General features: G+C 44.0%; 1 protein-coding gene across 14 annotated transcripts in view; it reads right to left on the bottom strand.

Annotated features, from left to right (window-relative positions):
- RACGAP1 (Rac GTPase activating protein 1) overlaps nt 1-18,620 on the bottom strand; it is a 28,372-nt gene extending 9,752 nt beyond the window's left edge. For 2 of the 14 annotated variants that reach the window (XM_026000297.2, XM_072765315.1), the window contains exons 1-7: nt 18,446-18,579; nt 11,367-11,451; nt 5,231-5,433; nt 4,078-4,214; nt 3,071-3,140; nt 926-979; nt 177-257 (exon numbers count right to left, since the gene is read on the bottom strand). In XM_026000297.2, the coding sequence (XP_025856082.1) occupies nt 177-257; nt 926-979; nt 3,071-3,140; nt 4,078-4,214; nt 5,231-5,433; nt 11,367-11,451 (630 nt within the window). In that variant the 5' untranslated portion in view covers nt 18,446-18,579. Of the gene's footprint in view, nt 1-176; nt 258-925; nt 980-3,070; nt 3,141-4,077; nt 4,215-5,230; nt 5,434-11,366; nt 11,456-18,338 lie in introns of all 14 variants that reach the window. The other 12 variants (XM_026000296.2, XM_072765316.1, XM_072765319.1 and 9 more) reach the window with 10 other exon arrangements.
- Nucleotides 18,621-27,148: the final 8,528 nt, after the last annotated feature.

The raw sequence follows: 27,148 nt of genomic DNA, 5'->3' as shown, positions 1-27,148 counted from the left end.
GGAGACTCCTCACTGAGCAGGGAGCCCAACGTGGGGCTTGATTCCAGGACCCCAAGGATCATATGTTTAACAGACTGAGCCACCCAGGTGCCCCTTGACTCAGGATTCTTAGTGCTTGGGGCCACTAATCTCTAATGTGTTCACAACCACAATTCTCTTGGCCTGACTATTCTTACCTGGTCTACTGTGGAGCCAATGGAACGAGTCTTCTTTACAGGTCCAGGGGGACCATCAATGAACTGTCGGCTACTAGAGCGCTGGAAAGGAGACAAAGACCAATTAGTTTAGTGCCAAATAGAAGACCTGAAGCACAGAAGATAACATTATTCCATTAGACAACTTGGGTGCAAGTCCTAGGTACAGGGCTATGGCAAATAACAATGTGCTCTCTCTCATTCTATTTCCACATAAAGCTTAAGTTGTACCAACACAAAAATGCCCTCAGTGCCCTGGAAGAAACAACCAAGCTTTGGAAAAATTTAGATGACAGCACCAGAAAAAGTAGAGCTGTAATCCTATCAAAAGACATGAAGTCTTTGGAAACATATTAAGTACCCTAAACAAGCACACACAGACAGAGCTCTGCATATCTCATTATACACGTACTACATCTGAAAATTATATTAGAGTACAAAAGTCCTGCGTAAAAATTCCTATGACAACTCAAAACAAACTTAAATCCTTTTCCAATATATGAATGAACTGAGGCAGCCAGAACAGTGAAATAGGACAAGATTCTGTCCTGAGTTACTACCTCGAGGATTGGCAATACTGCCCCCAGGATGAATTCATTTGTAATAGGTGTTTAAAAATGATTAGAGCAACATATGTCAGGAATGCTGTATCATGGAAAAACTTCTAGAGAAAATTCCTTTATTGTAATTTTGTAAAAACAACAGCAAAAACTAAATAAAACCATACGTACCCTCTTTTCTCTCTTCTTTAGTTTGAAAGTCTTTACCAAGGAAGAATCCCAATCCTGTTGACAATTACACTGCATTAGTTTCTCTCTGTGGTTAGGCCTCCCCTAAACCCTGTGCAAATAAATTTACAGAAAACTTGAAAGGCTTTTTTTTTTTTTAAAGAATTTATTTATTTATTCATGGGAAATAGAGAGAGAGGTAGAGACACAGGTAGAGGGAGAAGGAGGCTTCCCACAGAGAGCCTGATGTGGGACTCGATCCCAGGACCCCAGGATCATGCCCTAAGCTGAAGGCAGACGCTCAACTGCTGAGCCACTCAGGCACCCCTAGAAAAGCTTTTTGAGACAGACTGCCTGACAATTTGGGGAGAGGGAAAGGGGAGGGGCTCAAGTACTATAGCTATAGAGCTATGGTGAGTTAACTTGCTTTCTCTCCAAAATTGAAGTTATTATAATAGAGTCAGGAGTCAATACCACAGAGGCAAGAAAAGGTTAAAGAATCAACTTCTGTCGTGATTATCTCCAGTGCCTGGCCCTTTATTTCTGACTATTTCTGTAATTAGTTGTAGAACTCACAGAAGCTCAGGCACTATACTGATCAGGTTACATGTCCTTCTTGCTCTTAAGAGATTGCTATCATCTAACCAGACGTTCTGTACAATGTAGCCACTTAACAAGTTCTAGTTCAGGCTTTACATTTCTCAAACATCCCTCTTCCTTGGGCCCCAACAAAGACATTCACCAGTGAAGAATTTTTTACCGTGGTCTAGTTTCACTTCACTTATTTTAACCATTTACATTCACTTTTAGGAACCACCTATGACTTACTCCTGATAATCTCTGAAAATACAAAACCCAGAAACAGTAGTAGAGAGCAAATAGTAGCTTAGCTAAATGAAATCTAAACTCTCCAATTCCCGGTCAAGTAATTTAATTTAGCTACTGATTATCTGATTCAGTTTGGATTATAACAGATACACCATAAATAGGTCTAGCTCCCAAATCAGTTATTAATAGGTTCTAGTTTTACTATATATCCCAAACCTACTCATATCATTCTATATTTCAAAAAGGTGATACCTACTATTTATATCTATAAAATGGCAATGATTTCCCCAAACACTGATTTGGGATGTAATGCTCCTAGCCCATTTAACAAGTAGTTGTCACTTGTTTCACACTATCAGAAAACCAACCAGGAATTACCTCCTGATTTATTGGTTTGTTTGCTAGCTTTCAGCCAGTAAAATAGGAAAGATACACAAACCAACAAACCACCAGTATCCTGAACATCAAAGACTGAAATATCAGAGATGACCTTTTATGCAGAAATCATTGCAAGTTAAGAAAAGGGTGCTGCCCCACAAAGGTAGGGTAACAAGAGTTCAGACCTATTAACCATTGTTGAATAAACATTAGAGTCCCTAGAAACTTTGCCATTCTTCTGGCTGAAGTTCCAAGGCACTGGTTTCCTTCTAAATTGTGAAGTATGACTAAGTTTTCTCAAGAACCGAACTAACTCTGAAATAAGGCACAAGTCTATTCTCTCCAAGAGCAGCAAATAAGCCCTGCCTGGGTAGAATCTTGCTAATTTTTTTTCTTTCTTTTTTTTTGCTAGCTGTGGCTGTTTAATAAGCCAAGAAGATACAGTCAATTAGTACATGTAGCTCACAGATCCGTTAAATAAATTTAACCTCATGCCAAATCCTGAATTCTATATTCTCACTTTCAGAAACTAAATATATAAGCCAGTCTCTTATAGCTTATGTAGATTTTTATTTTAAAATGCTAGCTCAGGGGCGCCTGAGTGGTGCAGTTGGTTATGTGTCTGACTCCTGGTCTCGGCTCAGGCCATGATCTCAGGGTTGTGAGATTAAGCCCTGCTGCGTTGGGCTCTGCACTCAGTGTGGAATATGCTTAAAGACTCTCTCTCCCTTACCCCCACAGCTGTACACTCTTTCTCTATCTCTCTCAAATAAATAAATAAGAACCTTGAAATTAATAAAACAAAATGCTAGCTCAGTATCTATAACACATCAATTACTACAACAGTAATAAAGGAATATCAGAAGAGAGGACAGAAAGGAGATTCCCGAGGGAGCAGGGGTAAGAAAAATAGACAATTTTCAGAGATCAAACATTTATTACCAGCGATTCGTCAGTCTTGTCAAAACTGATATCGGATAAAATGGAACCAGATTCGTCAATAGTTGACAATCTAAATGAGTGAAACAATACAGTATTAGATACAGAAGACTCTGGAAAGTAAAATGCATGAACACTCAGAACAAGTCACAGGGGTCAAGTAAAATCAGCAATTTCATAGCAGTGCCTTCCTATGGAGACAACTACAAGTTCAAAGCCTAGTTGTGCTGGTTTCTGTGGGAGAGTGTATCTGTGTATGCACGAAGACACATGCAGCACACCTGCTTTTTTGGCAAAGACCTCGCAACATCAGTTGAAAGTTACAGTCAGGAGCATGGGTGCTACTCCTGCGGAACAGGCTACTAAAAATTCATAGGCAGAAGAGTGAAGTTTAATCTGATCCCAATTGTGGTTGCTTTCTATAAGAAAGAGTATCACCCAGCACTAGCTTTTGAAGAAATTAAGCCCATATATCTTCTCAGTTATAAAGATTCCCCATAAAACAACCAGGCAACAAAATAAATAGCTCTAAGAGTGCTGACCTTTCCCTACGTATTGTATCGGGGGTGTTAAATTCAAAGCCTGGTTGAGACTATTTTAAATAGTGATGCAGTGAAACCAAAATTATTGTCTGGTCTGGGCTCACAGGCCTTCTAAACCAGAAGAGCTACAAGAGCTCTCTGGAGAGTAAACATTCCAAGTACTGCTGAACTGCCACTTTCACCTTTAGGTTTCTGAGCAATGAGTGGAATTAGTTATTGATGTGCAATTTAGCACCAACATCAAAATTTTACCCATGGTGAAACAACATCCCAAGGAAAGATCAAAAACAAAATAAAAGGAAGTGGGAGGCCCTTGTGCCTTTATTTCCCACTTGCCCTTCCTCCAAAGTGTTTTTCTGCTTTATTCAGCACACATTCCAGAAGCAGTATATTTAAGAGTTCAGATAACAAGAACTTCCGACAGCTGCATTGCTCGTGATCAGATAACAACAGATGCAGTTTCCCCACCTTTTGTTCCCAGCATTGCCACTGGATGGTTGGCCTCTGTTGAGAAAAGCCAGAGCTGATTTTTGCTCCTCGCTTAGTTGAATGCTGCCAGATGTGTCACACATGAGCATCTCTCGAATCAGCTGAATCTGTCTTTCCTGCAGACCAAAGCAGAGTAAAACATCCTAACTAACCAGGGGAGAAAGCTTCACCTCAAATTTATGGGACGGGCAGACCAAAGACATTAAAATACAGCATTATGCAAATGAGCCTTCAGGAAGCCTGCTACACCAATAGCATATTAATTCACATCAAGCCCAGATTGCGTCTCTGATTTCTGACTGGTAAAATGAACTCCATCTAGAATAGTGGGCTTTCTGCTACAAGACTTTTGGGTCAAGCTGCTAATTCAAGACAGTATTGCAAAATGAGAGTCCCAAAATAGATTTCACATAGCAAAAACAATTTAGTATCATTTTATCAGGACAATTATTGGCTTCCTCTATGGATCAAAGCAGCCACCCACCTTTCTAAATAGTGGAGCAAAATGCATTGAAATGGATACAAAGCTGTGACACACTGGAACCAGTCAATTTGAGCTTACTGAGGCATTTAACACTGTACCAAGATGGATTAGTGCCTCCTCATACAGGCTTTCCTTTGTACCATGACCCACCCTGGAACATCAAAATGATAGTGTTCTACCTTAGTCACATTGCTCAACTGGCAGATTACATCTAGCCCCTTCCCCTGAACCAGGGGCAGTAATGATGGAAAACCTTAGAGTTGTCTTGCCTGTATCAATAACAAAGTACTAGCTATTGACAAAAGGATGAGGATACTCTAGGTGGCATGAGACATCAACATCTTGTGACAGATCAACATGCTAGGAATCCCCTGCCTAATTTTAATTCTTTAAATTCTCATCTGAAATCTATGAAGTTATAGTTTCAAGTCTAAAAGAGAAAAAATATTTTAATTTCAGTCTATGAAGAACAGGATTCCTATGCTGCAATTTCAGCTCCAGTCAAGGCCAAGTTGTCAACGGATAGATTGCTTTTAGTTCTTTAATGTGGAAGAGGAAACTGAGTATAACTGGCAGATGGAAACATGACCAGATGAGGCTGCCCCCTCCCCCCACTGCCATAGTTCTGGCATAGAGAACAATACACACCAGCTTTTCACAGTCAGCCTCAGCTCGCTGTCTCCGTTTGATCTCGACATCCACCTGATTGCGTGCATGCTTCAGCTTAACATCCAGAGCACTACGCTCAGTCTCTGCTTTCATCAAAAGATCCTTGTACTTCCCCAGCTCGTGGTCTGTTCTCTGACACTTTTTACGGAAATCCTCAAAATCCTTTGCCAACTGGATGAATTCTAAGGAAAGTGGGAAACTTCAATAATTTGAGCACCAAACATATTACAAACGTTCTAATGACTGAGTCCTCTAGTCAGTTTTCCTCCAAATACATAATTAAGGGACCAGTGAAACTATAGGCAAAGCCAGCTGAAAATAACCAGGAGCAGATCTTGGATATATGTTCATCACCCTACATGACAGCTTTGTGGAGAGCAATTCCTGTTTCGATAGGCCACTTACTTTGGCTTAGCCAGTGGCATCTGCTATGGAGTAAGTAACTCATTAGTCACCTGGCTCCAGATGTACTATCAATACTGAAAGCTCCTGAGCAGAAGGCAATCAAAGGGGGATACCTTTGGGGCAGCTGTCAAGCACCAAGACAGTTACAGCTATAAAACAAAAACAGCCTTCTTTAGAGTCACACATTGCTGCGCCAGAGAGACATTAAACAGCAAATTCAAATATAACTGTTGTAGTATGCTCCAATAGATGTAGATTAATATTATAGACATCTAGGCCTGCAATTCCATTCAACTATATAATTATACAAATATTGATTTGAAAGTAAAGAGCCAATTTGCTTGTGCCGTTTAACACTGCCCTGAAGGGTGGATAAACATTTTAGTGGGAAAGACACAGGAAGAACAGATCATACTAACTTTGGGTGAGTCACTGTTGGTGGAATGTGGACTCTTTCCACATGTCTGCAGAGAGCATCACTTCCAAGACGGTGCCTCAAAGCACGATAACCCTGGTGGCATTCATGTTTGCCACCTGCTATTGGCAAAGACTGTTCCACACTGCCTTCCTATTTCCCAGTTACCCTCCATCAATTTCTATGCATCGCTCCCTACCACTACCATGATGGAAGTTCCCAAAGTGTACATCTGCACCTGGCCAAACTAACCCAGTTTATGGCTGAAACTAGGCCATAGGCACACAAAGCTAGCAGATTCTTGGGTAGTAAGGGCACTTTTCCTATTTGAATTTAACCTAAGAGAATAGAAACAATGAATATAGTGTCCTTTTTAAGCAGTCTTAATAATTTGACTAAATTTCAAACTTACAAATTAGGATGGGAATTCAATCTAGAGAAAGCAAGTCTTACACATAAGGACACTTCAGTTTGTAACAAATGACCGGTTTTAAGCAGACTAGGATCTAGTTATCTTAGACAATAAAAGTATCAAAGATAGATATAGATATAGATATATAGATATAACTACAATTCAAATAGCTTTAGAGAGTATGTTGGTTTTGTTAACAGTTTAGAATAACTAACTAAATTTTTTCCTTCTTAAAGAAAAAGAAAACAGGGCAGCCCGGGTGGCTCAGCAGTTTAGCGCCGCCTTCCGCCCAGGGCATGATCCTGGAATCCCACATCGGGTTCCCTGCATGGGGCCTGCTTCTCTCTCTGCCTGTGTCTCTGCCTCTTTCTATGTGTGGGTCTCTCATGAATGAATAAATAAAATCTTAAAAAAAAAAAAAAAGAAAGAAAACAATATATCTTTTTGCAAATTTAACTATTTCAACAATGTAGATTAATAAAAAAATTTTTTAAAGAGCTGGTTCTTAGCCATGTTCACTCTGGCAATTCGTCAAGTACTGCACTTACGATTTGTATACTTTTCTAATGTATGTAATAGTACTTCAATTTCATAAAAATAAAGAATAAGAAATATACTTCTCTTTTTTTTTATAAATTTGTTTCTTATTGGTGTTCAATTTGCCAACATATAGAATAACACCCTGTGCTCATCCCATCAATTGCCCACCTCAGTGCCCGTCACCCAGTCACCCCCACCCAAGAAATATACTTTTCAACTACACATCTAAAAACTTTCTAGCTCCACACTGTGGTCAATTAAATGTTTCTGAATATAGTACTGCACACACACTCAAATATTTACTGAACTGAAAAACAATTTTGAGAATGAAAAGATTTCCATTGGACCTAATTTTGCTCTTTAGGACACTCCTTCTTGATAAGCCTTATTAAATTTGGGTTTTAATCTCTATTCGTTGTTAATTGGCATATGTTATAGGTCTAACTGAATTGGACCATGGAACTCAAACCAAAGAGAGTATCAGTTCATTTCCAGAAAAGAATTCCTATTTTAATAGTATGAATGATTCAATTACTAGTTCAACTTAGTTTATGTTAGACCAAAACCAGAACATCTGCTAAGATGTTAACCAGAACTATTTACTTATGTATAAATCTGTTAAGAAATAAGTTTGCCAGAATGGGTCAAAATGGCACATTAGATGACAGACCAAGAAAAATTCTGATACTGGAGATCAATAAGCATCACACTTTTGGGGTCAGTTTGTGAATCACAATTCAAATTTGGTACTAGCCCCTGTCATGAAGTACACATTCAAAAGATTTATTAAATTCAAATTATCTCCTTTAAAAAGTTATGTATATATTAAACTATGAAATGCATCTATCAAAAGAGAGATAAGGGAAATTTCCTTAAAACAAATTGGGGATAATCTCTGATTCGTTAGAAACAAAACAAAAAAACCCCAAGATTTGGTTCACAGCTCAGCAAATAGATTAAAACCGCCTCCTAGATCTTGCTTTCTCAGCTCACTCCTCCTCGGGCCTCTGCACAGCCTCTACTTCCCTTTGTCTTCCCCACCATTCTCTAAGCTTCTTAAGGGCAAGGGGGCAGTGTCTCTTATCTCCAGTACCTTGTAGCACATAATAGGCACTTACATATTCATTGCACAAATTAATGAAGAATTGAAGTTCAGATCAAATTTAAACTCCAGGCATCCAAGTCCACCTCACCAGTCTATTCAAACTTACCTCCCTCCCACCACTACACAATACCCTTTCTTGTCCCTGCTCCCAGAACAGACCCATGCTTATTTCTGCCTTCTCCCTTGTGACCAAGCTGTGTACTCCAAACAGAATGCTCTACCTACACTCTTCTTTATGTATCCATTCTTCTAGTCCCATCTGTTCTATGAATCCTTTCCTAATCTGTTTGTTCCACATTACATTTTTCTATACTTCCCAAGAACATGTATTTTGACACTTGTATTATCTTGTTTCATAAGAAACCTATCTCTGAAACTTAAATACCATAATCTTCCATGAAGACTACCATGTCATATACACTGTAGTTTTCACCTACTGTATATAGCATAACAAACCTACCATTGTGTTGACACACAACAGGTACCTGATACAGTTATATTTATTCCCAATTTACACACCAACAACATAAAAAAAGTTCGGGCAGCTCATGATAAAATAAAAACAGGAGATAAAGGGGCACCTGGGTGGTTCAGTGGTTGAGTGTCTGCCTTTGGCTCGGGTCGTGATCCCAAAGTCCTGGGATCGAGTCCTGCATCGGGCTCCCCATAGGGAAGCCTGCTTCTCCCCCTGCCTGTGTCTCTCTGTCTCTCTCTCTGTCTCTCATGAATAAATAAAATCTCCTAAAAAAAAAGAGAGAGAGAGAGAGAGAGAGAGAGGGAGGGAGAGAGAGAGAGATAAAAACAATGTAGACTGGGGAAATCAAAGATAACTAGGTAATTAAAAGTCATTTTATTTGAATATTAACCTTCACTCTGATCTTGCAGGAACCTTGGACTTCGGTAAAAACAACAAACCTATATAAAAAGGAGAGAGAAGAATGAAGTGACTGATGAAAGACAAGAACAAGGAGTCAGGATACTTAACCATAGGAGGAATTCCTAGGATTTAAGAAGAGGACAGAGACTGAGATGGTTGCAGAAAGAAGACTCTAGAAGTCTGGAAAACACAAAGCCACTCTATTTCCTCAAAAGCCAACATTCCAAGTCAGGAATTTAGAGAGGGAGGCAAAACATACCACTATTTTATAACAGAAATCAATGGGAAGATAGAAATGTGTTTATAAAACAAGGATACCTGTAAAAATAAGTATCTTTTTTTTGGCATAATTACTTCCAAAGTATTTTCACAACTAGTATCTCGTTTTATCCCCAAATGCTCACAGCACTCCCACAAAGAAGATAAAGACATTTGAATTCTTATTTTACAGATGGAGAAACAGATACAGAAATAAGTTAAAAGCCTGCACTAGTTATTTAGACTCCAAACCTCAGATTCCTCCCTCTGCCCCCATATCCTATTGGCTGTCTCCTCCTAGAGATCTTATTAATCACAGTCTCTTCTATTCCATTTTTCCTTATTTCCATCTTCACAAACACCATTCGAGTTAGGTAGGGCTCCTTCTGACTCTTCCCTGAGCTATGGCAACCACATCCTCATTAGTCTCTCAGACTCTACCTCTGCCAGGGTCATCTTCCAAAAGCTCTGCTGATTATGCCACTCCCCCTACTCCTACTCCCCTCAAGCCCCACACCCGCTTGCCTCCATCCTAATTGCCCTCTCTCACCTGTGTCTGTTGGGACCTTACCCTACATCTACAGCTATACTCAAACCCTACTTTTGTCCATGAAGCCATTTAGTCAGTCATTCCTTTCCCTCAACTCAACGTGTGCTAGAAGCTGTTTTAGGTTCTCACTAAATATTTGCTGAATGAGCCTGAATTTTAAGATCTCTTATTCAATACTCTTCCCCACTGGGTTCCAAAGTAATCCATCTTCTGAGATGATGTGACCTCAAAGAGAAACCTAATTAGTATGCCATCATGGTAACTGAGCTGGTATCGGATGATAGGGCCATGCAACAACTACTGAGAGAAAAAATAGAATATTGTTTTAAAGGCCTGTAAGTGGATAAGAGCTATTAAAAACATCAAATTAAAGAAAATGCTGAATGGCATAAGCAAGACACCATGCTAAGTATTGTGAAGATCTAAAAAAACTAAAAAATAAAAGTTGAAGATGCAGTTCTTACATTACTTTTATGCCAATGAGGCTGACTTAAGAGCAATGCTTACTAAATTAGATATTAATGAAAATCTGAAATAGAAGAGAATGGCAACCCAAAGAAAAGCTGATAAAAAATAATTCCCTGGGCAGCCTGGGTGGCTCAGCGGTTAAGCGCCTGTCTTCAGCCCAGGGCATGATCCTGGAGTCCCAGGATCAAGTCCCACGTCAGGCTCCCTGCATGGAGCCTGCTTCTCCCTCTGCCTGTGTGTGTGTGTGTGTCTGTGTCTGTGTCTCTCATGAAAAAATAAATAAAATCTCTTAAAAAAATAATTCCCGGGATCCCTGGGTGGCGCAGCGGTTTGGCGCCTGCCTTTGGCCCAGGGCGCGATCCTGGAGACCCGGGATCGAGTCCCACGTCGGGTTCCGGTGCATGGAGCCTGCTTCTCCCTCTGCCTGTGTCTCTGCCTCTCTCTCTCTCTCTCTGTGACTATCATAAATAAAAAAAATAATAATAATAATTCCCTTAGATCACGTAAGTCAGGGCCATCAGCCCCACCTCTTTTCTCACTAATCTACCTCCCAGACCACTGTTCTATCACCACCTCCTTTTCCTCCCTAGCTTTCTATCTACCCAATTTCAACCCTTTCTAAGAATCAAATATATGACACAGATGAAGGCAGATGAATAGTCCCTTCTTCAAAATGAAATTTTGACATTTTTCTTCTCAACTGAAAATATTTTATAGCACAGAGGGAAAGCCCAGGAAAAAAAATGCAGACAACTACTACTCTAAAGAAAGAAGCAATATCCTCGGAACTTCAGATTTTACTCAGTTCATAGTATGAAAGTGATATTGGCAACCCATACCAAGTATTCAAGGGAAAGAGAATCTTGATAATGAAAGAAATCTGGGCAAACCCATTTAAGAACTATAGGAAAAAAGTGACCAGTTAGAATGAGTGTCCATTAAGCTTTGACCATGGATAAGTGACTATCACATTCTTTTTAGAAAGCCCCAATGAAAAACAATTTTAAGACTGGAACACCAAACTGGAAAACCAAAATCTGAAATCTGTTTTTTCTCTTCACACAGGCCAGCTCAGGATGACTTACGGAGTTCATTTCCTTCACTGAGAAGCTCCACCCGGCGTACAAGCTGCTCAAACAGATTCCGCAAATTCAGCATCGTCGTATCCATCTTTCTGCCAAGAAATCAAATATACATTAGGGGTCCAGCCTTCTCCCCCAGACAAAAGATTCAGTAGCAATCCAATACAGCCATCAGTGACTAACATCTGGACTCTTCCATTTGTAGCTATCATTATAAGGATCTCAAGCCAACAATCGGTCTTGTATAATCTTTATTATAAAAACAAAGTCGGAATGTTTAACACTCATTTGAAAATCAGAGAAGCATTTCAGACCTCCAAATATAACACCCCTTCCTGCCTACTTCTTTTCCTCCACTCTGCAATCACTCTGGAGCTGCAAGGAAAGCAATTAGGGACAAGCATGTCAGTTGATTACTAGGTAACCAACTATAAAATGTGGTTCTTAGTCTATTGATTAATATAACGCTTTTGCCACTTTAATCCTTCTGGACTTTGAAGCCCTTCAACGTAACTTAAAAGGTTTATTTTTAATTTCATTTTTAGCTAGTACCCCTATTGCAACTGCCTTTTAAAACGCAGGACATGGTCAGCACATTTCCTACCAACGGCACAGATGACGTCACACAAGTGATTAAGTGAGGAAATCGCCAGCTCAGCAGCACAAGAATTATTTCTGTAATGCAGGGCTCTCTGCTGGACTGTGTGCAGGGACTATGTCTAATAAATTTATACTAAGTATAGGCAAAGGATTATGTTGTACCACATTCTGGCACCAAGGAGACAATACACCACCTTCACAGTTAGAAGGGCAAAGGAAAAAAATCATTTGCTACTGTGTTCTATATAGTGAATTTCAGGCTTCATATTTCCCCCCAAAGACCTGCTGATATTACATTAAAAACGGTGTCCTTGGGATGCCTGGGTGGCTCAGCAGTTGAGCGTCTGCCTTTGGCCCAGGGCGTGATTCAAGGGTCCAGGATCGAGTCCCGCATCAGGCTCCTTGCAGGGAGCTTGTCTTCCTCTGCCTGTGTCTCTGCCTCTCTCTGTCTCTCATGAATAAATAAATAAAATCTTAAAAAAAAAAAATGGTGTCCTTACAGACAGTTCTATTCTGAATGGACTTTAACTGGAAACACTTTTAGGAAATAAGATCTTCATTTAACAGTCAAGAAAAAGAAGACATCAACTGGACATTTTAAAAATTATCAAGGAAAAAAATTATCAAGGAAATGAAATAAAAAATAAATTTCATTTGAAAACTGAATGTCTTTAGAAACTCCATTGGATTCTTTTTTTTTTTTTCCCCACCATTGGATTCTTATGTTTCTCCAAGTCCTCCTTCAACATTCTAGTCCAGGTCCTTAGTTCATGCATCTAAATTAAATTTTAAGAACTCTTTTATGAAGGTTTAGTTATTTTACAACGTTTAGAAGATTGTATCAGAAGCTATGAGGACAGTACAGGGGGAAAAAAAACAACAAAGGACAAAGGAATATATAAACATAAAGATATTCTCTACTAAATGCTACAGTTATTCATTTGTACTCAAATGATGATTGGTCTAATAGCCAAAAAGCTTTCAATTCCAAGCTTGGAGGCAACATATACCTGAATCAGGGCCGGAAACCAAGATTTCAAATGGCAATGTATCTGTTCCAAGCTACATAATCACAGCAAGCTGCTAAGCAACCAGACTAACAAATTTATTACAAAGATCTTTCTCTAAACTAAGAACAAAACTAAAAGAATAGCATTAAAACTGACAGGAAGAGATCTAGAAGTCATGGAGATGCCCATGGGTTTAACAGTATGACAAAACAGGCAATATATACCCAAATGCTACGGGGCAGGAACAGGGCATTCAGTAGTTTATTTAAATGATAATTTCCTTTGGCTCCAGTAAAAATGGGAAGAGACTGATCAGTTTTAATATACGGCACTGATTTCCATTATCTCAGCACTCACCTATATATTCTGAGACTGTAAGGCAGTGAATTCAGTACATAGGAAAACCTCTAACTGCCCAAGAATGCAGAAAAGGAAGATTGCACAGTGCAACTAGAGTATTAAAAACTGGTTGTTAAAAAAAAAAAAAATCAGGATTGTTGTTTTAAATGACAATATAACCTCATCCTTTGTCCCCTTTAAAAGAAATCCTCACATTTTCTCAAGTTCCTCTAGCCCATTATTCTTCTTGCCTGTGTTTTGTGCATACCATTCCCTAGAGTGAGGGTTGCGGGGGCGGGGGGGGGGGGGGGGGGGGGGGGGGGGAGTTGGCTCTTGAAAACAACCAGATTCCTAAAAAGACTAAAGACACAGAGAACCTACCTGGGGACATCTCCTCATCTTAGTAACAGTTATCGCATACAACTATCTCCATCTACTACATTATGCTTCAAATATGATGCCTAGTCCCCAGGAGACAGTTGTTTAACTGAACTCCCAGTGCTCTGTTATAAAACAGAGGTAAGTAAACCTTAACTGTCAGACCATCAGAGTCTCCAGATTTAGAGTTTTATGAAGGGTTTTTGGATTTTTTTTTTCTATTCTTCCCTCTCAACACCAGAGATTCCCTGAAATTCAATCCTCCAATCTCCTAAAGAACTTATCAAACTATCCCATGTTAGTCATTACAGCTTTCCAGATGATCACCCATTCCTCCTTGGCCTCTCTCCTAACCCAGTCCTATAGTTCTCGGTTTGCTTGGGGTGCCCTGGAGGTGAAGCCGGATTCTGAGATTTTGTTCTAGCCTTCCCCATTATATATTAGCAACTACTCTACCAACTGACTTACCCTATTGACTCCCAATTTTGATTTCCTTATCATTCACTCTGTTTCAAACCTCAGAATCACCTTAAGTTACTCCCTTTCAGACAAGTATGATTACCCATGGATTTTCCTCTCATGTTTTCTATCCATCCCCTAATTGTTGGCAGGCTGTCATCACTCACTTCAACTGGCCTTTGCTCAGCTGACACTCAGACATATAAACCTTGCACTCTAACTTTACCACATTTCTATCCTATATCCCAGGTAGACTATACATGAGAGCAGAAACCTTACCTTTGGCACTATTGAAACCAAGTAACACTCGGTATTCAAAAATAAATATTTGATGGGGTGTCTGGCTGGCTCAGTCAATAGAACATGCTACTCTTGATCTCGGGGGTCATGAGTGGGAGCCCCATGTTGGGCGTAGTTTATTAAATAAATAAATGAATGAAATCAGAGGATACATACATACACCCATGACCCTATGGTCAAAAGAATTTCCATTCCATCTGAACATCAATGTATAATACTGATGAAAACTGAATCAACAGTTTTAAAAAGGGGTGGTTTGGACAGAAGCCCTGGAATAAAGTTTGAGTTCTTCTATTTGCTAGTATAACCTGGAATAAGTCAAATTCTGAGACTCATTTATAAGGGGGAACAATAACACCTGGCCTATTTACCTCACAGAGCATCATCGATTCATGTAGGTATATGTTTTATAATGTAAAAATCGAACCTTACTATTAAAAGTGGGTATGACATTTTTTTTGTTTTGGTCTGATAGTTATTATTTACATCCTACCACGTGATTACCAAATCATAGCTGGAACCCAGACCAAGAAGAATGGAGAAGATAGCAAAATTTGACCAGGTCTAGGCTCTTTGGCAAGCTGTCTTACACGAGGCTTGTAGCATCCGAGAATAGCTTTTCCTCTAACACAGGTTTACTTAGGGTAATCCAAAAACGGCACTAGCAAAATATAATCCTCTTCTCTTTATATGCCAGGGGACTATGTATTTTTATTAATGTTCTATAGAAGTGACATTCAGGAATTATTTATAGATGACAAAAATATCTTTCTGCATCAGTACTAACTCTGATATCTCAGCCAAATTGTAACTCAAACAGCTAAAATTTATTCATCCTATTCAATGTCAATTAAAAATGGTCTTAATTTTTCTGTTGGGTCACATTTTCCACCCACATGAATACTCCTTTATTTCTCCCCCTTTATTATTTAGCTCCATAGCTAAGAGATACACTAATGTGAAAGGAAACAAAAACAAAGTCATATTGTAGTACATTGCTTTGCAGCTGTAAAACAGCTGTCACTTTTCACTACAGAGGCGGCTGCCTTTTGGGAAAGCTGAAATGATCTGCGTGTAGCAAGGAAATCAGTTTGCGGAGCACTTTAAACAAAAAGGTGTTAGAGAATCTCAGCTGTTATTGATGAGAAGCCCCAGAGGTGGAGAAGTCACTATGTTACAGATTCCCAATCTGTGAGTATCCCTGAGGGAGCAATTTCACATCACCAGGAAAGAGTCTCAGCTTGATGTGATTGCTTTGAGTCCCCAATTTAATTTCAATCACCCAGCCAAGAGACAGACATCGTCCTTCAGAATAACAGACTATTACAGATCTTAACTGCAGAGTATCCTGGGAAAAGTCTCTATCCTCTTCTTCCTCCTAGAAACAACATTATTAAGAGACCCATACATCACGTTTTAGATGCACCAAGGGTGCTAACTAAATATTGTAAGACAAAGCAATGGAAGGTTGCCTGAGTTTTTCAGGAAACAGTTTTAATGAAAAACATTCTCACAAACTAAATCTGGAGATTCCCAAGAATTCAGCAATATAGGTTTTCCACTGCCAAAGAAAACCATTCCCTAAGACAGTCTCAATACAAGATTCTTTCATATGAAAGTATTTCAGAGCAATTCTTTTTCCTGAAAGTCCAGCTTCTGCTTCACTGTATCAGAAGCCTCTACACAACTGGCAGACAGAAGGATTATCTTGAAACCAAATGTTCTTATGAACAAATGAACTGCAGAGAGAGAGTAAACAGAATGTTCTCAGTCCAACGTGAATGAAGACTACCAAGAGACGAGTTGATTATTATGTCTCAGAAAATTATCACTAGCTTAGTATACTTAGTAAAGTTCTTTTTCCTTCTTATTCTGTGAATTCTTCCCATTCTTCAGTGTTCCGTTCCTCAAGGTCTAGTGTCTTCCCAATTCACTAAAGCATTCCCTAACAGTTTCAGAGATAGGGCACTGCTTCACACTCTGAATTTTCTAAGTTCAAAAAAATTAATGTTTTTTAATAGTGAAACTAAAACCTCATCACTCTAATTACCTGCATCTCCTTATCTAAACTTTGCCCATTATATACTCATATCTCACAATATTGCAATCATAGATATAATTTTGTGTTTTGCTTTTCTCTTTTATGTTTCCATTAAGTTACAAAAAGTGGATTAACAATTATTTGACCATTCTGTTCTTTGGATGTGTGTGGAATTGCCAGTTTTCCAGTTACATTTACATGGAATCTCCTGCATGGTCACTCCCTCATCTCCTTCAGGGATATATTCAAATGTCATTTTCACAGTGAGGTCTTTCCTAACTACCCACTTTTCAATTGCAGCCTTTAACCCTAACACTTCTCTGCTTTATTTTCCTCCAAAGTACTTATCTCCATCTAACATATTTATATATTAACTTATTTGCTGGGGATCCCCGGGTGGCTCAGTGGTTTAGCGCCTGCCTTCGGCCCAGGGCGTGATCCTGGAGTCTCCGGATCGAGTTCCACATTGAGCTCCCTGAATAGAGCCTGCTTCTCCCTCTGCCTGTGTCTCTGCCTGTGTGCCGCCCATGAATAAATAAATAAAATCTTAAAAAAAAAAAAAAAAAAAAAAACTTATTTTATTCTCTGCCTCAACAGTTTAAGTTCCAAGAAGCCACTGATTTTTGTCTGTTTTGTTCATTGCTGAGCCCCTAGTACCCTGAATAGTGCCTGACATTTGGCAAATGATTAATAGACATTCCCTGAATGAATGAATGAACATCACTGTGAACAGTTTTGTTTTGTTTTCTTCTCTTTAGGTGGCTGGATTCCCTAGAACAGTTTTCCAAGGCTGGGATTACTATATTGCAGGGTAAAAACCTCTCCGAGCTCTTGATAAACGTTGCCAAAATATTATCTAAAAGGGCTGTACTACTGTACAGTATACTCAACAGCGCAGAGGCCTACTAGATTCACCAGTGTTAAGTCTTAAGCTCTATTGGCCTGAACAAAGCGCCAGCTCTTTGAAAGCTAAAGAAGACTGTCTTGGGGGCAGCCTGGGTGGCTCAGCGGTTTAGCACCGCCTTCATTCCAGGGCGTGATCCTGGAGACTCGGGATCCAGTCCCACGTCAGTCCCACGTCGGGGTCCCTGCATGGAGCCTGCTTCTCCCTCCGCCTGTGTCTCTCATGAATAAATATATAAAATCTTAAAAAAAAAAAAAAAAAAAAAAAAAGAAGACTGTCTTGTACTTACATTATGCACTGAGTACCTGTTGCATACTTAAGCTACAGGAAAGGCGCCTTCTCTAAACCCTTTCAATAACTCGAAAAGCTCACCCTACACATTCAAGAGAATGATAATGACAATTCTCAAAAAAAAAAAAAGGGAAAAAGGCTTATCTTCTCACCCACCCTACGTTGCTAGACACTCCCTCCGCCTGCGAGCGAAAATCCAATGAAGAGAGACACCTACGTGGAACCGTACAAGTTAAGGCCCAGCGCTGTTCCTAAAGCTAAGACTTAGGATGGGGCGGGCGGGATGCCACGGCCTCGGCCAGCGCACCTGGACACGCACAGCCCACAGGGAGAGGCTCCACTTCAAGCCGCCCCGGCCTCTCAAACACACACCAGGCCTCCTCCCTGCCCCCAAGCCCTGGCTTCCGCCCAAGAGAAAGTGTTACCCCCACCCGCTCCCGGCCTCGTTCCCCAGTGAGAGTCCCCTCTCCGGGGGTGGGTCCCGCCCCAAAAAGATGCCCCCGGCCTCCCGCAAAACACAGCGAGGAGAGAAGCCCTCCGCGGGGAGCCCCGGGGGCGGGCTGCCGACGCCGGTCCCCTCCTGAACCCGCCGCGGCCCCGGCTCACCCCCCGGGACACTCCCCCTCCTACCGCAAGCCCGGAGCCGGACGCACCTGCTCTCGCAGCCCCCGGCGCCCACCTAGCCGGGTCCGCCCGCCCCGACCCGGCCCGACCTGGGCCGCCCTGGGCCGCCTTCCACTCGCTCCCCTCCGCGCCTCACCCAACGGCAGAGCAGCACCGCGCCTCCGCTCGGGTTTGAAATCCTGCACCAACCAATCACAGAGAAATTTATTCCTCCCGCGCTGGCCCTCGTCGCTGCGACGCACGCCCCAGCGCCCCCGAGTGGGGAGGGGAAAGGCCAGCACCGCGCATGCGCCTGCTGACGAGACGACGCCAAAGGCAGCCATTTTGACTAAGGTTAACAGACGGGCGGGGGCGTTGTTTGTTTTTAGGGTCTCCCCCCAGCCCGGATCCCTTTCCTGAAGCCGTTCAGGATACCATGTTGACTAAGGGCAAAGGAGGGGCCGGCCGGGTGGCGCAGAGGCTTGGCGCCGCCTTCCGCCAAGGGCGTGACCCTGGAGATGCGGGATCGAGTCCCACGGCGGGCTCCCTGCATGGAGCCTGCTTGTGTCTCTGCCTCTCTCTCGTCTCTGTGTCTCTCATGAATAAATAAATAAGAATAAGGGCAAATGATACTTCTTGAGTGCGGATTATGCTCGGCCTTGCTGTTTCCCCCAGGCAGGAAAATAGGGCTTTTGGAAACTGTCAATTGAACAGTGCCAGGTCTCGCTGTTCAATAGGAAGAATTCCGGAAGGAGATAGAACAGCAGTCATTTGTAACCATATTTATTGAGCTATACAATGCCTTCATTCACGGATGCATTCATCCAGGTTTTTATTTGACACGCATTTATTGGGAGCCCTAAATTCGTAACAAGTGGTCTACTAGGTATCAGAAAAATACAGATGATACGATCTCTGCTTTCCAGTAGCCAAGAATGGAGGAGACAGCTGGGGGGGTGGGGGGGAGGAATAAATGCAAAATAAAAGTGCTATAATTCTGTTTAATAAATGTTCACTTAGCACTTGGCATTGTGCTAAGCACAGAGCTTTCTTAAGTCGTGGTGCAGATTCACAGTGAGAAATGCATTTGACATTACAGCCAAGTATCACAGAATTCTGCTCATCCTTCTACAGTGCGATGTACTGAACTTCTCTATCGTTATCAGTCCTCTCTACGTCTTTGAATTCATTACTGAATAATGAGTGGCTACCCGCAATCTGAAAAAATACTGGCCAAGGCATACAGGAAGCAGCGTGTTTTAAAGGAAAGGTCACAGGTTTCATAACCAGAAAACTTGACTCCATTTAAACAAATACCATTGGAGCTCTTTTGCGCAGCAGGCATACCACTGAACCACTTGTATTATCACTTTGTAACCCTTCTTGTACTTCGTGTTCTCCAACTATAAAACAGAAATAATAGTACTATCCCTGTGTCACAGGTTTATTCCCAGAGCAAACTGTGTCTGGAACACTATTCAAGTTTACGCTTTATAGAAGCTGTAATACATATTGTTATTAATATTATTTTTTAAAGATTTTATTTATTTATTCATGAGAGAAACAGAGAGAGAGAGAGAGGCAGAGACACAGGCAGAGGGAGAAGCAGGCTCCATGCAGGGAGCCTGACGTGGGACTCGATCCCGCATCTCCAGGATCACGCCCTGGGCTGAAGGCAGTGCTAAACCAGTGAGCCACCTGGGCTGCCCTGTTATTAATATTATTAGGGAAGATATAAAGAAAGTAAATATTAACTCTACATTATTATACCACTTTATCCTTCCCACAACCCTTTAAGGTCAGGAGTACTCATTGTTGCATTGGTCTGGGCCTCCTTAGACCCCTATCCTATGGTAAGTATGAGGACACAATATGTGTAAAGTGAGTTAGAAGTACAGATGAAGAAGCAATTAATCCTATCTGGGGAGTGGGAGTGTTCGAAAAGCCTACAGAGACTTGATGTCTGAGCTAGGACTTGAAATGTGAATAGGAATTTACCAGATACAAGGGGGTGGCACATTCCTAGCAATGGGAGGATCCTGTGACCTCTCAGGAATGAGTCATCTGTATATTTAATAAATACACAAGCAAACAATTTATGAAGGTTTAGGGCTATGAAGGAACATTTACCTTAACACTCAGGTGACATTGGGGGTTCAGTGGGTATGAGGCCTTCTTAGGCAACTTTGGCTTGAGGAGGAAAAGAGGCAGCTGCAGCTGGTAAAGTATGTAGAGACTAGACCAGGAAGGAATTGGACTTGTCCTATAACAGACACATGACAAGACAATGGGATTTAGTCAGACTTTGACTAGGTTTGCATTTTACATGGGTCATATGCTCAGCTGGCATGGAGGATTGCCTAAGAGGGAAAAATCTGAAAGTAAAAAGACTCTTCCTGTGCCATTAGGGGAAAAAAAAAAAAGACATGAGCCAAATTAGGCCAGTGGCAGGAGGGATGGTAAGGAGGGGCAGATGGGAAAGATATTCACGCAAGGAAGTGCATTTATTAAATGATTGGACCTAATGATTGGAAAGAGAGAAGAGGGTGTGAAATGACTCAGCTTTCTTCCTCTCCCTTTCACCTCTTGTCCAGTTACTGAGCGCAACTCTTAAGTATCCCTTGTGTGCACACTCTTCTCCCTCCTACCTTCATCACCCTAGTCCATTTCAGCAGTCGTAGCCACCAATGAAATTGTTTAACCCTCACTTACATTCCTTTTTTTTTTAAGATTTTATTTATTTATTCATGAGAGACACAGAGAGGCAGAGATATAGGCAGAGGAAGAAGCAGGCCCCCGTGGGGAGCCCAATGAGGATTCATCCTGGGACTCTAGGGATCATGACCTGAGCCTGAAGGCAGCCACTGAAACACTGAGCCACCCAGGTGGCCCCCACCCCACTTACATTCTTTACGCCTGCCTGGAGTGATCTTTTATCTTTTTTTTTTAGATTTTATTTATTTATTCATGAGAGACACAGAGAGAGGCAGAGACATAGGCAGAGAGAGAAGCAGGCTCCATGCAGGGAGCTTGATGTGGGACTCGATCCTGGGACTCCAGGATCATGCTCTGGGCCAAAGGCAGGCACCAAACCGCTGAGCCACCCAGGCGCCCCTGGAGTGATCTTTTAAAAATGCAACTCTAATCATGTCTCTGTCTTGTTTAAAATCATTAACAATTTCAACTTCCTCCTCAGGAAAGACCAAGATCCCTACCAAGGCTCCCCTCATCTGACCTGGTTTGCCCCTGGAGCTCCACTTGCTGACCCTTCTAGCATTTGTTTGCCGTTCTTCCCCCCCCCCGCCCCCCCCCCCCACTGCCTTTTCCCCTAGCCAAGTTCTACTCACCCTTCCTGGGCAGCTTAAGAGTTTTCTGTGTGTTTCAGGGAGGTCTCTGAGGCCTGGAGCCCTGCCTTTGTTAGAAGCTCCCTTAGCACCCTGTCCCCAGCCCCTCCCCAACTTGTCACCCCATTTGTACTATGGTTCTTCCACATGGCCTTTCACAAGTCATCTGTGCCTTTGTTCCCTCATCAACAAATGGAAATCATAATAGGACCTGCTTCAGAGAGTTGTCGAGAGAACTAAATGAGATATCCTGGCCCGCAGTAAGTGCTCAGGAAATAGCCTTATCTTCCCTACTCAAGTCTGAACTCCCAGCAAACTCCTCTCATTTACTCCTGTGGTCTCTTGCTTCTGCAGCTCGGGCAGCCTCTGAGTGAGCAGAAGGGAGTTCAGTGGGCTGGTGGTGGCCCTGAAGGCCGAGTCACTGCCCACCAGCCTCACCGCCCTCCACCCAAGGCGCCACCACACCTCTCGCGCCCACCCAAGCCCCTTTCCTGCTGCACGAGCCCCGTGAGAAGAGGCACAGGAAAGGTAAAGGGTGTGTGTGTGTGTGTGTGTGTGTGTGTGTGAGCGAGGGTGGCGGTGGGGGTTGACGCCTTTCTTCCCAAACCACAGCCCTCCGGTGAGGGAGGCATCCCGGAGCTGCACCTGTTTAGGGAAAACCCTGAAAGCTGGTGCCAGAAAGCAGGGGTTTGATTCCCGGCTCCGCCACTTATTGGAGGCGAGATCTGGGCTTGTTATTTCCCCTCCTGCTCCTCCAGTCTCAGGCGCCGGTGCCCGGCCACGCCAGCCAGGTAATGGCTGTAAAAGGGCCTCTGCCTCCTAAAGCGCCAGAGGAGGAGGACTCAGGAGCCCCCGGGCGGCCCCCACCCCCCCCCCCCGCAGCCGGGTCACCTGAGCCTGCCCCCTCCCTCTCTCCCCTCCCATCCTCCCCCTCCCTCATCCTCCCCATCTCCCACCCCCTCCCCCATCCTCCTCCCCTCTCCCCGCCCCCCCCCCCGTCGGGTCACCTGAGCCTGCCCCCTCCCTCCCATCCTTCTCCTCCCCATCTCCCCTCCCCTTCCCCCCTCCCCCCTCCCCCTCCCTCCATCCCCCTTCCCCATCCTCCCATTCCCCTTCCCCGCACCCCCATCTCCCACCCCCTCACCCTCCCGCGTCCCTCTCCCCCTCTCCTCGTCCTCCTCCCCCTCCCTCCATCCTCCTCCCCCTCTCCTAGTCCTCCTCCCCCCCCTCGTCCCCTTTCCCCATCCCTCCATCCCCCTTCCCCATCCTCCCATCCCCTCCCCCTCCCCCTCCCCCCTCCCCCTGTCCCGGTCCCCCGCCGCCCGAGCCGCCTGGCGCCGGGAGCCGCTAATGGGATTTATGCTAATGAGGAGGACGCGGGTGACCGCCCGAGCGGCCCGCGCCCCGCCGCCCCCGCGCCCCACCCCGCCGGGCCGGGCAGCCTGCCCGGGAGTCGCGACAGAGGAAGTGTCCCCGCGGGTCCCCGCGGCGCGGCGAGGGAGACCCGGTGCCGCCGCGATCCGTGTAGTCACGCCCCAGGGCTCGCCTCGGCGCGTTCTGCGGCCTGGGGTCGCCCCCCCCCCACCCCCCCACCCCCCACCTCCCCCCACCCCCCCCCCGTCCGCGGGGCATCCCTAGAGGTCTCGCTCCCTGCCTCCCTCGGTTCGAGAACCCAGAGGTTTGGAGCGCGTCTGCGTTCCGGGCAGTGCGCTGGGCACGGACGGGGGTGCGGTGGGGGTGCGAGGGGCGCAGGGTGCAGAGGTGGGGGCTGTGTTCAGGGTGCAGGGAGAGCCCCCCCCCCCACCTCGGGCTGACCCGCGGGAAAGTCGGCCTGGAGGAAGAGGCGCGTGAGCCCAGCTGTGCAGGCAGGATAGGATCCCAGGGGATGGGGGTGGGAAGTGTGGAGAGAAAACAGAGAAGTGGATCCAGTGGGCAAGGTTCCCGCTTGGTGAGTCGGGGTAAGACTGGAAACAATTTTGGCTTCAGAGTGTGAGGGACCTTGAATACCCGGCCAAGTAAGTTCGATGTGATTCTCAAGGCCCTAGTGAGCCACTGAAGGTTTCCGAGCAAAGGACAGGCCTTACGCCTTTTTTGGTCTGTTTTAAGATTTTATTTATTTGAAAAAATTTTTTTATTTATTTGAGAATGAGAGAGAGAGAATGTAGGGGTGAGGGTGGGAGGAGGGGCAGAAGGAGAAGCAGACTCTCCACTAGGTGAGACTAGACTCTCCCATAGGTGGGGAGCCCCACCTATCCCAGGACCCAGAGAGCATGACCTGAGCTGACTGAGCCACCCAGGCGCCCTGTCAGCCCTACTTCTTCCTATTTCCCTAAAAGAAATGGCAAAGTAGAGTGAGTGGTTAAATGGGTGAGCTCTGGGGTTATACTGGCCCTGGTTCAAAGTCTATTTCCATCCCCATGACTTGTGTGATGGGCAATTTGACTTCTCTGTGCCTCTATTTCCCTATTATATGGGGATGAGAATGATCATGTGAAGGGCTGCTGCAAGGATTCAATGAAACAGTGTTTGCAGAACACTCAGCACACTGCCTGGCACATGCTTAGGGCTCCATAAGTATCCGTTACTATTTTTATGTCTCCCTGTGCTCCTCTCTCTTTCTTTTGTCACCTTCTTCTGATGATGCTTCTCCCTCTCATCAAAACAAAAACAAAAACAAAAATCTTCCCCCAATCCATAGTTTCCCCACTTCATGCCTAGGAATCACCCTCTCACAATGAATAAAGTATTGAACTAAATCAGAGTATAATAGAACGAAGGCCCCTTCAGAAACACACCAGTGCCTCTCCCAAGCACCCAGGAGCCTTGCTTACAGGAAGGGTGTAGTTACTGTGCTGAACGTGGCTCCCCTAGATTCCAGTCTCTTTAAAAAAACGGAGACCACAGCTCATTCAGCCCCACTTTGTCCCATCTCTGACAACATGCCTGACCTTCAGTAGCTCCTGCTCTATACTAGTGATTCTCAGATGTTGATGTGCATTAGAATCCCTTCCAGAGTTCTTGGCTTTTGTTTTTTGTGTTTTGTGTGTGTGTGTGTGTGTGTTTTAAGATTTTATTTATTCATTTGACAGAGAGAGCACAAGCAGGGGGAGTGACAGGCAGAGGGAGAGGGAAAAGCAGGCTCCCTGCTGACCAAGGAGCCCAAGGCAGGGCTCTATCCCAGGACCCCAGGATCATGACCTGACTGAAGACAGTGGCTTAACCAATTGAGCCACCCAGGTGCCCCCAGAGTTCTTGTTAGAACACAGGTTGCTAAAATTAAAAAAAAGAAAAAAAAAAAAAAAAGAAGAAGAACACAGGTTGCTGTGTACCACCATCAGAATTTTTTCCCCCACCATTAGAATTTCTGATTCAGTGGTCTTTGGTGGGGCTTGAGAATTTGCATTTCTAACACATTTGCAGGTGATGCTGATGCTACTAGCCTGGGGACCACACTTTGAGAGCCACTGCTCTCTAATGGCTATTGAGTGGGAGAAGAAAGTAGCTGGTTCTTTAAAAAGACTCGAGATTTATGTAAACCATAGCAAGTGCCACTTCTACTGTTAACCCTAAAAGTCCAGCCAAGAGCTAGTTCTCAGGAGTCAGATCTGGACCCTCTCCCTCGCTCTTCAGTTTCCGTCATCTGCAGTGTTAAAGGAGAATAACAGAACCTACTTCTCAGAGGTTTGATTTGATGATGACGAAGGGGATTATAGATGCCGAGTTCGCTTCCCCAATCACTTTGTTGTTTAGCCAGAACTTCCACACACCTTTCATTAGATCCTCCCAATAGCCCTGTGGCCTAGGGGAAGCATTATTCCCACAGGGAGGGGGATGTTCAACTGCTTTCCCTCCCATTGTACAGATGAGAAAGCTGAGTCTCAGGGAAGTTAAAAGACTTGTCTAGAGCCTGTGCAGTTTGGGGAAATAGGGGAAAGAGCTCAGAGCAGAGCTGGATGCCCCTCTCTACTTCTCCCTCTGTTTATTCTTCCGCCACCTCCTTCCCTTAGGTCCCTTTCACAGCTCCTCTGGGTGTGTCTTACCTGAATCCCAATGATAAGAAGACAAGGTTGGGGCTCTCTGCACTTCTTGGCGGTGGGTCTGTTCTCTTGCCTCCCCCTAACCCCCTGCCTGCTACTCCCTCCCTGTGTAGGCCCCTATAGAACTGCCACTGGCTGTCTGTGTGGCAAATATCTACCCTGAATTCAAATTCTGGTGCAACACCCGCACTAGCTATGTGAACTTAAACAGATCTTTCCTGGGGATCCCTGGGGGGGCTCAGCGGTTTAGCACCTGTCTTCGAGCCAGGGCGTGATCCTGGAGTCCTGGGATCGAGTCCCATGTCAAGCTCCCTGAATGGAGCCTGCTTCTCCCTCTGTCTGTGTCTCTGCCTCTCTCTCTCTCTCATGAATAAATAAATAAAATCTTTAAAAAAAAAAAAAAAACACACAGATCTCTCCCCCTTCTAGCTTGTCTCGTCATCTCTGACATGAGGAGTGGCTTAAATCTCTGATTCCCAAACTGTAGAGCCATAGAGTGATGGATGGATCATGGTCCCCAGGCCCCATGAAGACTGAGGAACCTGTCTCTGTGTAACTGTGCGATTGCCCCGGGGCGGGGGGGGGGGGTGGTGGTGGTGTTAAAATACAAATGCGTTTTAGTGACGCAGCCCCAAACTCAGTTACGTATGTTCTAAACCAATAGATTTTAAAAATACAGCTGTTGGGATACCTGGCTGACTCAGACAGTAGAGCAAGCAACTCTTGATCTTGGGTCGTGGATTTGAGCCCCAAGTTGGCCAAAGAGTTTACTTAAACACACACACATGCACACACACACACACACACACACACACACACACACACACTTGTTAATATGGCAGGATCATGGAAACTTTTTTGGGAATTTAAAAGGTTGGAAACCTCTGGGCTAAGATATCCTCTGAAGACCCTTTCAACTGCCATCCTGCGCAGCTGTACTGGTGAATGGGCCTTCGACCGCCAGAGGGCGCTGACGCCCTGTAGGATGTGGAACCTGAGCCCCCCACCCCCCCAGGGCCAGAGGGCTCCTCCAAACTGAGATAGGGTGGGACCGAGGCTCCAGTCCTGGATCTATAGACCGCAGCTGAGACCTGTCACACAGAAGGCTCTGTAAGAGAGATGTAGCTCCAGAGTTGAGGGAGGTAAGGGACTCAGAGAGGACAGTGACCTGTGTCCCTGGTCACTTAGCACTGTGCATACACCTGTGGCAGTGAGTGGTGATTCCCATCTGGTTGAACCTTGAGCTCCAGGTAGTGAGCCATGTAGAAGGGTCCTCCCATTTCACCTCAGCTATCCTCAGAAAAGGTAGCAAACAAAGCACAGATGGCCACCCCGAGTGGCCTTGGCACACAGCTCGGGAATGCAGGGACCTGATGAAGACCCGTGGAGGCAGGAAAGCCTTCCCGAAGGTGGAGTTGAGGACGATCAGAGAGGAGCAGGAAGATGAGTCCAGGCAGGAGTTCTGTATACAAAGGGAAA

This window comes from Vulpes vulpes, chromosome 8 (genome assembly GCF_048418805.1).
Source record: "Vulpes vulpes isolate BD-2025 chromosome 8, VulVul3, whole genome shotgun sequence".
Taxonomy (NCBI): domain Eukaryota; kingdom Metazoa; phylum Chordata; class Mammalia; order Carnivora; family Canidae; genus Vulpes; species Vulpes vulpes.
Note: the sequence above shows the minus strand (reverse complement) of the source record. Positions and strands in the feature narration are given on the sequence as shown.